We start from the raw sequence: 14188 nt of genomic DNA, 5'->3' as shown, positions 1-14188 counted from the left end.
TTATCTGAACTACAGACGTGCTTTATTTTTTATGTTCCTATCCTTCCATTCCGACAGCTTTCAATGTAAACATGTTCCCTATGCATTATTTACTGGTCCACTGCTTCTGCTGGTTTTGCTTTTCATCACTAGATGGCAACATCTTCACAGCCAGTTGCAAACACAAGACAAAACGGTGCAGCAAAACTAGTGAGACATAAACTGAGGGATTTCCTTTGCTTTATTTAGAGCTTATCACGTTAAATTAGGTTTGCTTAATGAAATCTCACTTTGTGCTTTCTCTCACTGTGTGCTTTTAATTTGGACCTAGCATGATGTTTTTTTTCCTTGTTAAATCATGGGATGTTAGAGGTACGTAGAGTTAAGTTTATTTAGGTAACACTTTTTAACTTTATCAGAGTATCATCATTAGTAAAAGTTGTGTACAAGTGACGTTGTTAATGTTTGGCTTTATTTTTTTTCTGTTATGCAAGCTGTAACCAAAAAAGCATAAAAACACTTGAAAACATTTGCATATAGGAAAAGAAGTTCATAAATGCAACAAATGCCATGTTGAAGAAAATAAACTCACACTGTTCTGCTTATGGTTTCTGCAACTAGGATCTGTGTGTGAGCACTTGGAAAGATATTACATCTGCAGAATTTGAATCTGCAGTTTAAAATAGTTTTTTTCATGTTCTCATCCCTTAGAGACCTTCAGCTACTCTTTGCGTTTAACCTCAGATTCTGAAGGGTACAGATTGCAAAATCCAAATAAATCCTCTCGTACCAAGCTAAAATGAGCCCTGAAAGATTGTGCAAGGCCTGTGCTAAATTCATATCACCATGTGCTTTTTTAAGGATTCCTGCAAGCAATGCTCAGAACGCAGAGGACTCAACTGCCTGTATGACTTATAAATAGTAGTCACTAAAATTTAAGCAAAATGGGTACCTGTGCTACTAAATATTAAGAATCTAAATAAAGAACCAGATGTACAAAAGTAGTTACCCTAAGTATTGTGTGTAGACAGTGAAGAGAAATAGGCTGTTTTGGAAAATAATTGTGCTCTGGACTGGAACTCTTGGGAACTCTTTGAGTCATGCAGAAGGCACTCACCTCCCAGCATAGGCATCTAAGCTGGATGCCTGAAGAAAGATGTTGTGAATACCTCCAGTGGTATGTACTTCATTGTTATTCGTTTTCTTTTACTAAGTGAAAGTTTTGGAAGCCTATTTTTCAGATGTTTTGCAATGAAAATAGCTGTTCAGGCAGAGTTACGCTCACAAGAACGCTTCTGAAGCAGTCTCTCCCTGCCTGTTTTTTTCCAAAGATGGGGCAGGGAAACTGCAGACCTTGTTCAGCCAGAGTAGGGTATCAGCCAGATACCCAGGGCTCCTGGATATGTCCTACCTATGATCTCAGAAAGCAGATGAGAGAACAGAAGGTGCTCCACATGTCACCTGTGTGGGGTTTGAGTTACATACAAATGTTTGTAATTGAAACAATGCTTCTGTTATTATGGTAATCAGCAGATGCTTCATCATGATAGACCCATGAAAAGCATTACATTATGGATCTGTACTTTCTTACTGTGAAAAAAATTTACATTGTCATTAATTTTTCCTAAACTCCCATTTAGTAATACTGTAAAAAGAAGCCAAGTGTATTTGTAAATTTGTAAGACTGTTATATCCATCATCAGAAGGCTCACTTACACTGGCAGATTTTGTATGCTTCTGCCTGTGTAACGTTTGCAGCCTGGAATATGTAATTAAATTCTAAACATCATAAAGTCAACATGAAGTAAAGTGGAAGCTGTGTAACTTCAAAGCTAGTTAGTATTGTCATCCTGCCTAAAATAAGTTTGGAGCACTATCGTAGTATCCTGCTGCTTCTGCATTTCAGTATGCTATACTTTCTTTAGGAGTGTTTCCAAAATGTGAGCAAACTCATGATATTATCTGGAGGATGTCCTATTTGAGCAAATTTAGTCTATGAGATATTTAAATGAAGTTTAGCAATTAAAAGTTAATTTTTAAAATATTTTTATTTAATGATAGAAATTAGTTAAAATTTTACTTCACTATACTTTTAATTATAAAGAATCTCTTAGGGCAAAATTCAGAAGCATTTGTATCGTGGGTGGTACTTTCTAAAGCAGAACTGGTAATGGAGCATCAACCCTGAAGTAAGTTTTAATGATAGTATTGAATACTGTGCTGTGAACACCTGTATTAAAGTACTGGGGCAGTTTTTCCTCTTGTAGCTTACTAGGTTGTTCTGTGCATTGAGAGCAGTTCCTTAGTCTGTACTTCTCCTTTGTACAACTGAGATCAGGAAGCATAATTTAAAAGTTGTCTTCTATATGAACTCTTTCATATGATCCCAAAGATACACAATGGAATGGTGGTAGCATTTTATTTAATATGCTTTGTCTTAAGATATCCTTTAAGTTGTTGAGTATTTTAGTACAACAGTGTATTGTCAGTGGAAGTACTCAATAGGTAGTTGTGTTCTTCAGAAGAAATACTAAAAGGTGAAAGCAGTGAGATTCTGCATTGTACATTAATGTTGTCATGCAGTGTTAAAAACCTACTGTACATGAGATGGATTTAATTTGGCTTCAAATCAGTCGGGAGAAAGTAAGTAAAAAAGCTTCTAGGGGATCTGCCATTCCTAGACTGAAGGCTGAATGTAGCTAAAGCCTTTTTATTATTAATACACAGGGGAGTGCAAGTGGGAATTGGGTGATCCTTTTAACATCCCAAGTGCAGCTCTAGTTACAGTGAGAGATGCAGGTATCCTTGTGATAGCCCGTTTATTTCTTCACCAAAAGATCACAAAGCCACAAAGAGATTGTGCTAGTTAGGCTTGATGACTGGCAAAAACGAAGGACAAATGACAGGAACATTACTGGACCATTTCTGGGGGGGAAAAGGGGGGTGTAAGCAAGAATACTCCTGCAGTTTTGAGAAGACAAACAATGAGAAATGGAAGGAACTGTTTAGTGACAGAAATCAGGCACTTGACTATGGGGAGTATCTTAAATTGCTTTAACTCAAAAGTGCCAAAACGAATCAACTAACAAAACCTTGATCTTTTCATTCTGTCTGGGAGGAAAACGTGAGACCCTTGGGAGCATCCCATGGAGTCTGAGCAGTCATCTATATCACCTGTCCTGACAACAGCAGCAGACGCAGCTGCTTGGGAAGAGCACACACATGCACAGCAGCCACTTTCTGCAGCCCATCCGTCTCATACACCCCACAGCATGCATTGCTGTGTTAGGGGTGCTGAAGGGAAGTACTTTCCTGCCTGGTCCTGTTAGCATCATTTATAAACCTAAATTTGTGTTTATTATCTGCATTTTGAATGCTGTCTACCTTGATGATCTCCAGTAGCAAGAAGTCCCAGAACCCCACAATTTCCTAAAGAAAGGCTTTTCTTTTGTTTTGATCTCCCAATTTCATTGACTGCTCCATCATTCTTATAGAAAAGGACTGTGGACTTACTGGAAGTGTCCCCGTTGCATTTTTTGTGCAGACAGTTGTGGCCTGGAGGTTAGAAGGTGTCCATTTATAGTGAGCACTATAAGAAGATCAGCTGAGTAAAGACTATGTGAAGGTGTCATTGGTCCTTCACAATTTTGAAACAAGAACATTGGTTTTAAAGGATTCAGATGGAGAGAGTAAGTTATGACCACTAACCAAGTGAACAGCTTGCCTTTATTTTCCATAAGGATGGGACCTTGTGGAGGAACAAAGGTAGGAAGAATAATACAGACAGAAAAAAAAATCAATTACAAGGTGGGAAAAACCCCAAAGATCTTCAAATTCACATTACAAAACCCGAATAACTTAGAATCATGGAAAATAATAATAGAATTCACTGGGTTGGATGTGACCTTTAAAGGTCATCTAGTTCAACACCCCCCTGTGAGGGTGCAGTAAGCAGGGACATTTTTAGCAAGATCAAATTGCTCAGAGCCCCATCAAGCCTGAAGTTGAATGTCTTCAGGGATAGGTCCTCCACCACCTCTCTGGGCATCCTGTTCCAGTGTTTCATCACCACCCTTATAGTAAAGAATTTCTTCCTACTGACAGCTTCTGCCTTGTAAATATAAAGCGTGTAATCAGTGGTAGGAAGTCATCAGTCCTAGTTCTTGGGTCTTGCCAAGTTTGGTATTAAATTTGGTATTAAATTTACTTGTAAAAGCTTAGAGTGTGCTGGTTCAAAAGGGACAGGACAATGAGGAGACATTGTTGAGGGGGGGAACAGTGAGGGGAGTATCAGAAATGGGGTGTCTGGGTGACACCCATAGTAAGATGTTTAACAGTATAAGAAGGAAGAGATGATCAGATGTCTTTGATAGGTTGTGAGATCAAACCTGAGATATTCAGAACATTTCTCATAGTCCATGTTCACAAAATGGTGTAAACTGGTTTGCACTAAACTTCGTTTAAGAATTGAAAGAAGGTTTATAAAGTGAGTTTATACGACTCCACTAGTGAGGAGAGGAAACCTTATCTCTAGATGAGGTATGTTTACAGAAGACATTTAGCATATTTGCAGTGAGAACCACAGGAGTTTGGTCTCAATGACCCTTGTGTTCCTCGGTTTGCAGTCCAAACATCAAATATTCTGCATACTGAAACTAAAAATAATGTGTAAGTGTAATTGCTGACAAAGGTTTTAGAGGAATTGGCAGTAGACAAGCTCTATTTTGGCTCAGATACTCTTAATTATGAGATGCTGCAGCAAATTTATTCCACTAAGCGAGAAAAGAAGTACTGTTTTTCTCAGGAAATAATATCTGAGATGAAAACAGAAATATTTGGGAAACTGATTCTTATTTTTCTTCATTACCATTAAAATATGCATAGTGATGTGCTGTGAAAATCAAACCTTAGAAATATGGAAATTGTCACTAGTAATCAAGTATTTTGTAGAAAATACAGAGACTAACAAGCAGTGAATTGCTTCTTATGCCTCATTTTCTTGTGTTAACTCCTTATGTGAATTCAGCCCCTTTAAAAACAAAACCAAAAACATTACTCAAGATAAAAAGCACATCAAACTGAGAATTTTCTGTTTCTCTTTTAGAGGTGAATACCAAGCAGCGAGTCTCTCTGGTTTATTTGCCATTATGAATTAAGCTGTCTCTCCTCTTGGTTGGGGGGGGGAGGAGGGAGAAAAAGTGAAGAGAAAAAAAAAATCACAACACATTTTGCTGTGGCAGTGAAAGAAAAGCAGAAGCAGCCAGTCTGAATGCCATGTTTTTAGTGTTCTGGAAGTGCTCGTCTTGTGCAACTGGGCTGAGGGGGAGCCGTTCTGTTGTTTGTTTTGTTGGGTTTTTTTTCCCCACGTCACTGCAATCAGATCTATGGGCGCAGCTCCGCTTTACCGCAGCGCGATGCAGCTGGGAACGGCTCAGCGCGATCCGCTTGGAAACCGGCGGAAGGAGAGCAGCTGAGCAGAGCTCAGGACATTCAGGGTATTCAGTAGTGGTTTTGGTTTTAATTTGGTTAGGTGTTTTGGTTTGGGGTGTTGTGTTGTTGTTGGGTTTTTTTGTTGGTTTTTTTTGTTTTTTTTTTTTTTCCTGAAGCTAAACAGTGCGTGTGAAATTCCTGCAGCTGCAGAAGAGGCGGTTTCAGTGGGGCTTCAAGTTGGTACCGGGTTTGGAAGAGGAGGTGCATATGTTCGGGCTGTCAGCTTCCGATTGAATTAAAAAAAAAAAAAAAAAAAAAAAAAAAAAGCAAGCTTCAGACGGGCAGACTGCGCGTTATGAACAGCACGGCTCAGACAGCCTTGGGGAAGAGACCGTAACTGTGCCTAAGGAACAAGTGCTGTGGTGCTGCTTATGCCTGAACAGACCGGGAGAAATTTGCCCGGCTGGGGAATGGAATAAATGAAAATACATACTGAGAGGGTGAGGGAATAAAACCCGCTGCAGATAGAATTAAGTACCAGCCCCGGAGGAAGAGCAAAGGACAAAAATCCCATGGTGTGTTTTTGTTGTTGAGCGCCTTTTTTTATTTTTTTTTTTTTTAAATGAGCTTACCTACCATGAACGGAAGAAGTGGATCTGCGGAGACTTCATTTCCTCCTCTGACCCCTCGTTTACATCACTGACTGGTGACAGTCACATCTACATACATAGTACCTGCCACTTCAGCTGCTCAGAATTATAGAAGCCTCTTTGTATGCAGCAGACATGGCTAGCCAGCAGGATTCAGGCTTCTTTGAAATCAGTATCAAATATTTACTGAAATCCTGGAGCAATAGTGAGTAGCAGAAGAGTCATCTTTTCATATTATGCGTTGCTTGGTAAATAGCTAGGATAACCTAGAGGGTAAAAAATTTGTATTTCTGTATGTTTGTGTTATATAAACTTAAGTAATGTGATGCTTTTGTCAGCTCTAAAAATCGGGATGTCAGAGATTTAAATAGGTTTCATTAACTGCAGAGGCTGTAATGAGATTACACTCGATTTTGCTTGATTGAATTCTGAAGTTAGGCTGCTTTCTGGCTCTCTGTGATAGTACATTGCAGGGAGTGCATTCCAAACAGCGTTTCCTGCCTACATGTTTATTTGATTTGTTCAAGCTTTCTCTAAATATTTTTGAAAATGCTGTTTAATCACAAGGGTGTGGCAATGCTCAGAAGTTGCTTTTTATTAATTGTGCACCGAGGACCGAAAAAATGTAATCATTATACTTCAGGTCTGAGAGGCATTATTTAATGTGATGAATAGCAAAGTAGTTGCTTATAGCCGCAGTTCCCACCCTCTTTGCTTAATTTCAGAATCTTATGCAATATTTCCATCCAGAAAGAATCCATCTGTTTACCTCATCCAGGCTGGGTTTTGCAGAATGTAAACAAATGGCATTTTACTCTTGCTATTTCCAGTATAGCTGTTCTTGATTTCCACTGGTGTTTAAATCAATCACTCTGGATTTTTTAGCAATATTATGTAATAAAGATTTCCGAATAAAGCCTAGTGCTTGAAAATATATTTAGATTAGGAAAGGCCAAGTGATAACACTGACAGAAATTGCCTTTTTAATTTAAAATAAACAAACAGTATATTCCTTTTTTATAGAAACTTGTATAGAATCAGTTTGAGATCTCTATAATTAACTGTTTTTAAAGATAGAACAGGATGTCTCTGGAAAAATCCAACTTGGCTACCTATACAGTAAGGTTCTGACTATCCCACTCTTCAGAATTTAATAACTTCTGCATAAAAACAACTATTTTCAATTCCATGGTATAAGAAAATTGCAAAAGCTGCATAACAAGGCGTGTATCTGAATACCTGCACAGAAATAAAAATAATACTGTATTAGATTTGTGACATTCCAGACTTGTCTTCATTAAATTATATCCATAGAAGCTGGTTTTCCAGGTCATTTGAAAGCTCTGTAACACTGTACTGCTTGTTTGAATCTGTTTTTCTACCACAAGTGTGAAGTCACCAGGGAATAATAATAACCTAACCAGCATTGCTTATCTGCCCTCCTTCTAAAATATGTAGTGCATATTCATTCAAATCACTGATCCCACAAGGACTGGAAGAGAATTTTAAAACTGAGTTACTTTTGTGGACTAATGTTCATCAGATCCTGAGATCATGTGTGTATTGTGGTAACACATATTTTATAACAATCCAATCACAGTTTATGAAAGAAGAAAAACAAGTCACTTCATGGTGCAGAAATCAAATTAGATCTGGCATGATTTTTGTAATAGGTTACAGGAACTTTAAGACTAAGTAAATATAGCACTTAGGAATATAAAAGTGACTGTATTATAGAATTAAATATAACTTTTTTTTTTTTCATTTTTTCTCTACATGGAAGTATATTGAAAGTATTTCAAAACAGCAAATCTGAAATTAATCATCCTTAAATTAAAATCTGTTTTAGAGAAACTGAAATACTATATGAATAATTGGTATTTCTGACATTCTTTTAGCTGATAAACATGCTTTCTACTGTATTTGAGAAAACAGTAAGAGGAAATACAATAAATCAATCTAGGTTGACTTCAGCTTGTTGCCAGTTAGATTATTTTTTGGCTCTTGGTCTGGAAGGCTGTGTTCATAAATCTGTACATATCCTTTCTAGCTGAAAAACAAACAGTTTGATAAGCTGACAGTAGGGAGTTCAAAAGACCTGGGATTTCTTCAGCTCTGCTGTGTGATGGGTGGAGCAGAGGAAAACACTTCCCTTGCTTGAGAAACTGCTGGGAAGCCTGGACATGCATGCACAGGAACATGTTTTTCAGAGGGTAGGTGCTGTGTTTGCATAGCCAGGAGCAGAAGTAAGCTGTAAATTATGCCATAGCATTTACCTCATAGAAAGAGGTCTAACATACTGCTTTAAAAGAAAAATAAGTTTGTGTCCTACAGGATACATTTTGCTGAAATGCTAGCAGTGTAGAGATGCTGTCCATAAATGTTTCTGTGAACTGGCATGTTAAAACAGTAGCTGTGAATAGCATTTATCCTTCTGGGTCTTTATGGACCCACCAAATCCAGTTCTTTCTACTGATTAATAGTTTGGCTTAAACAGCTCAATAATATTCTTAATGCATTGTAAACCACACCCATCGCCCATATCATACCATGAAATATACTCAGTTTTTCTACCTGGTATGACAGTTTTCTCTAATTTTGCTGTCTGAGTTGTTTAACAAGCCAGCACTCTTAACATGTTGGGCAGGACTTCAGTTCAGTGTTACGTAGCACTTGCAGAGGTGTTCACCTGGCATGCAGCTTGAATTATCATGTTCATCAACCAGCTGTGCCTGCCCATGCTGGGGGTAAGTTCCCTTCCAGTGCAAACCATTTTCTGATTCTAAGGAGGAAGGTCATGCTTGACCACCTTCATCTCCCTCTCTGACTGGGTGACCCACCTGGTGGACAAGGGAAAGGCTGTGGACATTGGCTCCCTGAGTTTTAGGAAAGCCTTTGACACCATCTCCTACAGCTATTTTGTTGTGTGTGTACACTTTGAGTGATTAATTTGTGATACCTGATGTTGTAGTTTTATCAAATTACCAGCAGTTTTGTTTTTTTCCAGTGTAGTTAGTTACTATTCAGAAAGATCAGGGAAAGAACTAACAATTCTTGTGGTTTTCTCTATACATATAAAATACCACTGAAGAAGCATAGTCTTTTATATATATATATATATATATGTATATATGTTTGTATATATAAAAGAACATTTATAAGAGAAGATACATTGTACAGGCTACCTTAGGCGTGTAAACATACAAAAAGTGTCCATGGTTTAAAAAGGAGCACATCAGCTGAAATGCTTCTTAACATTCCTTTTGTATTTTCAGTCACTTTTGATGCACTCATTTCATTAATAGTTTAAACCCTCTGTTGACCTTGTGAACAGTAGGAAGCAGTCTCCACACTTGCAGAATTCCAATTGCATGTGCTTTATTTTCTGTATTCATTCCTGAGTTTCTAAGCAATTGGTTAAGCACTCTGACACTTGCTGTAGTTGGTAGCCCTAGGGACTGAATTTTTGTGGGTGTTGAACCCACGAAGGGCAGGTGTGGCATTGCAGTAGCTGTGCCTGGGAGAGCCAGTCCCCCCGCCTCTTGTCCCTGTCCCCATGTTCCTGCCCTTTCTCTCCCACCCTAATTCCCCACAGAGTTAATATCCTGCCAGTTAAACTTTCTAAAATGGTGTAGATGCTTGGGTCAGCAAAAGGAAGGGAACATGAGTACACGGCTATGATCAGGAGACACTTTTGGCTGATTCGTGCTCTTAGACTGGTGGAGCTTTAGGGTAAATCATACTTTTTTTAATAGTAGCTTCTGTACCCTGCTCCTAAATATGAGCACTAGTTCCTTCTCCAGGACAATCCAGCTTTTGCGTCCCTCTCCTCTGCTTCACAGCATCAGCAGTAAAGTTACAGTTTCTGTTGTCTCTTTGATAAATTTGTCCTGCAGAATAATTTCACAGAGGTATGAAGCTGAATTATTTGTGAGCTGGTGATTTTTCATCCACTGTGGTTACCTAGAGCAGATTTGAATCAATTACCCATAGAAAGAAAATCCCTTTTCCTTAAATATACTCTCTTCTGAATCATCCAATCATTTGTCTATTGCTTCAGCTAAAAAGAATACTAAGCATAGTGCTCAAACTTCAAGGCAGCTCTTTCAGCCACATACTGTAAATTCTTACTCTGTTTATATTTTTTAAGAATGTAAGTGGAAAGATGTTCAGTAGTATAACAAAATGGGGCAAGACATCTGCCAGCCAGCTCATCAGCCTGCTAAGAGCCTGCACTGATGAGTGACAGAGGAGGGAGATTCTGACCCATAGTTCAGTGAGGTGGCAGTGAACTGGGGTAGAGAGCAAAGGGTGCAGAGCAAATAGGACAAGAGGAACCTCAGGAACTCTTTTTTAAACAGAATGAAGACCCAGCCACCCATAGTCTGTGTATACAAATGCATGCACACCAGAAAACAAGCAGAAGGAGCTCAAGTGCTACGTGTAGTCAAAAGGCTGTAGCATCACTGGAGTAGCAGGCCTGGTGTTAGCAGCTCACACAGCTGGAGGGCTGTGATGTATGGACACAAACTCTTCAGGAAGGACCTGCAGGAAATTTGAGGAAGGGAGGTTGCCATCATTGTGAAGGAGCTCCTCATGTGTATAGAGTTCTTCTATGGTGGGTGACAGTGTGCTTGAGAGTTTGTAGGTCAAGAACAGAAGAGAGGACTTGAAGTAGTACACGATAGTGGGCATCTGTTACAGACCACGTAATCAGGGTGAGGCAGCAGACAAAGCATTCTTTAAACAACTTGATGAAGCTGATGAATTGCTGATGTTGGTTCACATGAGGTACTTGAACATCCTGATGTCTTCTGGATGTGCAACATAGTAATGGTGCAAGCAGTGAAGATTTCTCAGGAGAGGGGGGAAAATCTCTTGATCAAGATAGACGAAACAGGGGTAGAGCAGCTGTATTTGCTATCCACTGACAAGGAAGAACTGTCTGGAGCTCAAGAGCCAGAGAAGACTGAGGAAAGAGGGTTGCAGAATATGGACCCTGGACCCTGCTTCTAAATTTAGAAGATTTAGAGAATTTAGAAATTTAGAGAGCAGATTTCCATTTTTTAAATTTCAGAAACTCTTAGATGGATCCCATAAGGTGCTGCTCCAAAAGGCAGAGGACCTCAGGAAAGCTAGCAGGTCTTTCAAGTCAGCATCTCCCGTACCCAAAGAGGAAAGCTGGGGAGACACTTATTACAGGGGCATGGAGTTACAGGACAAGGAGTAATGGCTTTAAATTAGAAGAGAGGAGATTTAGGTTAGACATTACAAAGAAATTCTTTACTGTGGGGGTGATGAGACACTGGCACAGGTTGCCCAGGGAAGCTGTGGGTGCCCACTCCCTGGAAGTGTTCAAGGCCAGGCTGGATGGGGCCTTGAGCAACCTGATCTACTAAGAGATGTCCCTGCCCATGCTGAAGGGTTGGAACTAGATGATCTTTAAGGTCTCTTCCAAACCAAAACTGTCCTATGTTTATATGATCTTACAAGTGGGACACCCCAATACTCAGGGAAAGAAGCAAACATATGAGGAGATCAGCTTGGCTTAGCAGGGACCTCATGGCTGAGCTCCAGTGCACAAAAGACATTTATAAACATTGCCTGGGCATGCAGGGATGTTGTTGTTTGGAAATCCAAAGCTCAGCTGGAGATGGGAGTTACAAGGGATATCAAGAACAACAAGAATAGTTTCTCTTGCTTCATTAGTGGCAAAAGGAACAAGGAAAATGTGGAGCTGTCACTGAATGGGGCAGGGTGTTTAGAGAGAGTGGACAGAGTGCTGCCTTTGCCTTAGGCTTTTCCAGCAAGGTCTCTCCAGCCTCTGTCTGCCAGGTGCTAGAGTGCCCCTTGATATGGCACATCTGGTAAGGGGGAAAGGTTGAACTTGTGCAAGTCCAGAATTTGGGAGCACTTGATCACGGAATTATCAGAGTTGGAATGAGCCTCTAGAGATCACCTAGTCCAGCTCTCCCACTGAAGCAGCATCCTGGAGAGCACATTATACAGAACTGCATCCAGTTGGGGTTTGAATATCACCAGGGAAGGGGACTCCACAGCCTCCCTGGGCAGCCTGCTCCAGTGCCTTGTCACTGGACAAGGATATAATAATATATATAGATAATAAAGAGGATTTTTCTTATGTTTAAATGGAACTTCTGTGTTCCAGCTTGTGCCCATTAAAGGCTCTCTTCCTCACAGAACTACTGATAAGCATGGCAATTCTCTATATATTTGTGATGCTGAATGTATTTAACATTATAGTCATATTCAAAATGGAGGAATAGCAAAGGTTTTCTGTTCTCATTGTACAGCAGAGCTTGCTGAAACAAGTGGCTGAATGAAAACACACCTGAGAAACACTGGCCTCCTAGTTTGCCCTCATCCAAGTAGCAGTGGTTCCACTATGTTGTCCAATTCTTCCTTTTCTGCTAAAAAAACAGAGAGACCGCCACCAGTTTGTACAGAAATACCAAGCTCAGTGGTGTAACTGGCATTACAGAGCTATGTGAGAGATTCAGCTCTGCCACATCCCAGAAAGGAGATTTTGGGGTGCTTTTTAGGCCACTGGTTTAAAGAGGAATCTGAGTGTTGTTTTGTAAATAGTGTGGGATCACTGTAGTGACAGATACCACGTGTCTTCAGGGGAATGTGTTGCTGATAAAGAGCTTAATTAGGTGGTTGGAGCCTTAGCAGAGAATTTTCACACACTAAAAACCCAAAAAGCATTTGAGAGGCATGCTGTATAATCTTTATATAACCCTAATCTTTATCTGAAATACTTACTGTGCTTTCAGAAATTTGCTGTCATCAAATGTAGCACTACTGAATACAAGTAGAGAGGCTGCTGTGGTTTCCCCTAGTCAGTGGGTGGTTCAGAAACCATAATTTGTGTGCAGTTGAAATGTGAAGATGATACATAGATTGATCAGAAGAATATAGCAGGTCTTGATTATTGTTGTTTTGGATTTTATTTAAAATTGTGAAGTTGCAGATGGTTCTGGTTTTATTTTGAAGGACTTGATTCTGAAAGACTCATTTATGGTCCCTTAAATTCTTAAGTAGTGAGTAGTACCTGCTCCCACACAGAAGCCTGCCAAAGGTATTGTTTTGCAGAAATTCTCCTATAATTGTATGATCATTATATTAACATTTTTTTGTAATCTCTAGCTATCTAGCTCTCCTCTGCCTCTGTAACCTTGAATAGTCAAAACCTGTGTGTGGAGCAAATTAAACTTCAAAGGATTTCTCTTTACCGATCCGCTTGTTTTGGTATCGATTTCCTTAAAAACTTTTGTTGAACAGACCATACACAATTATATTTCTTACTGCATTTCTGGTTGCTATTTATGAACGTCTATAAATATCTGGATCTTTTTGCCTCTGTAGTCAGAAGGTTATCTGTATTTTTGAGAAATTTGTGGCGTAGATTTCTGCATATAATCCCAGTAATGCATTGTTGTATATTTTCAGAACCAGGTCTGTTCTCTGCATATTACAGAGATTGCTCATGTCAAAAGTAGTCTAAGCTACCCAACATCAAGTTATGCAATTTGTTATACTCTTGTAACTGGAATTTTTTTGAGTCTGCTTTCCAATGGAAGCAAAGCCTGTTCAGTCTGCTTGACTTTTTTGAGCATGTTGAGCAAAATCAGAACAATTCAGAGAAGGGTACAGTTATTAAAGATACCTACATTTCTTCAGACTTCTGCTAGAAGACTTCTGCTTCAGACTTCTGCTACATTTATAAAATGAGGCTGTTAGGTAATGAAGAGGGAAATCTGCCTGATGAAAAATGGCAGAATGAGTATCCTCTCATAAGAAGAAAGATTTTTCCTAAGAAAATACCTGCTGCCTTTGTAAAGAGGCTGTGGGACAAACTTCACTCACACCATAGAGGAGATTGCACACAGAACTCATAGTGTCACTTATTTTGAATACATTCACAAGATGCAAATTGACATTCATTAGTTCAGTTGCAGGGCAACTGCTGCAAGTACCTTGCTTGCAATGGTCTACATTATTCTAATATTCATACAGTGCTTCCCATCTGGAAGCTTTACAGACTTAAATTCTTTCAGTATTATTACATGAGTATGAAAGATGGAAGTATTATTATTTTATTGCTA

The 14188-nt window shown here is 39.2% G+C and overlaps 1 protein-coding gene across 2 annotated transcripts in view; it reads left to right on the top strand.

Annotated features, from left to right (window-relative positions):
- Positions 1 to 5873: 5873 nt before the first annotated feature.
- Positions 5874 to 14188, top strand: part of FRY (FRY microtubule binding protein) — a 163421-nt gene continuing 155106 nt past the window's right edge. For both annotated transcript variants that reach the window (XM_030446532.1, XM_030446525.1), the window contains exon 1: positions 5874 to 6264. In XM_030446532.1, coding sequence (XP_030302392.1) covers positions 6195 to 6264 — 70 coding nt within the window. In that variant the 5' untranslated portion in view covers positions 5874 to 6194. The remainder of the gene's footprint in view (positions 6265 to 14188) is intronic.

This window comes from Calypte anna, chromosome 1 (assembly GCF_003957555.1).
Source record: "Calypte anna isolate BGI_N300 chromosome 1, bCalAnn1_v1.p, whole genome shotgun sequence".
NCBI classification, from domain to species: domain Eukaryota; kingdom Metazoa; phylum Chordata; class Aves; order Apodiformes; family Trochilidae; genus Calypte; species Calypte anna.
This window is presented reverse-complemented; position numbering and strand designations above follow the sequence as displayed.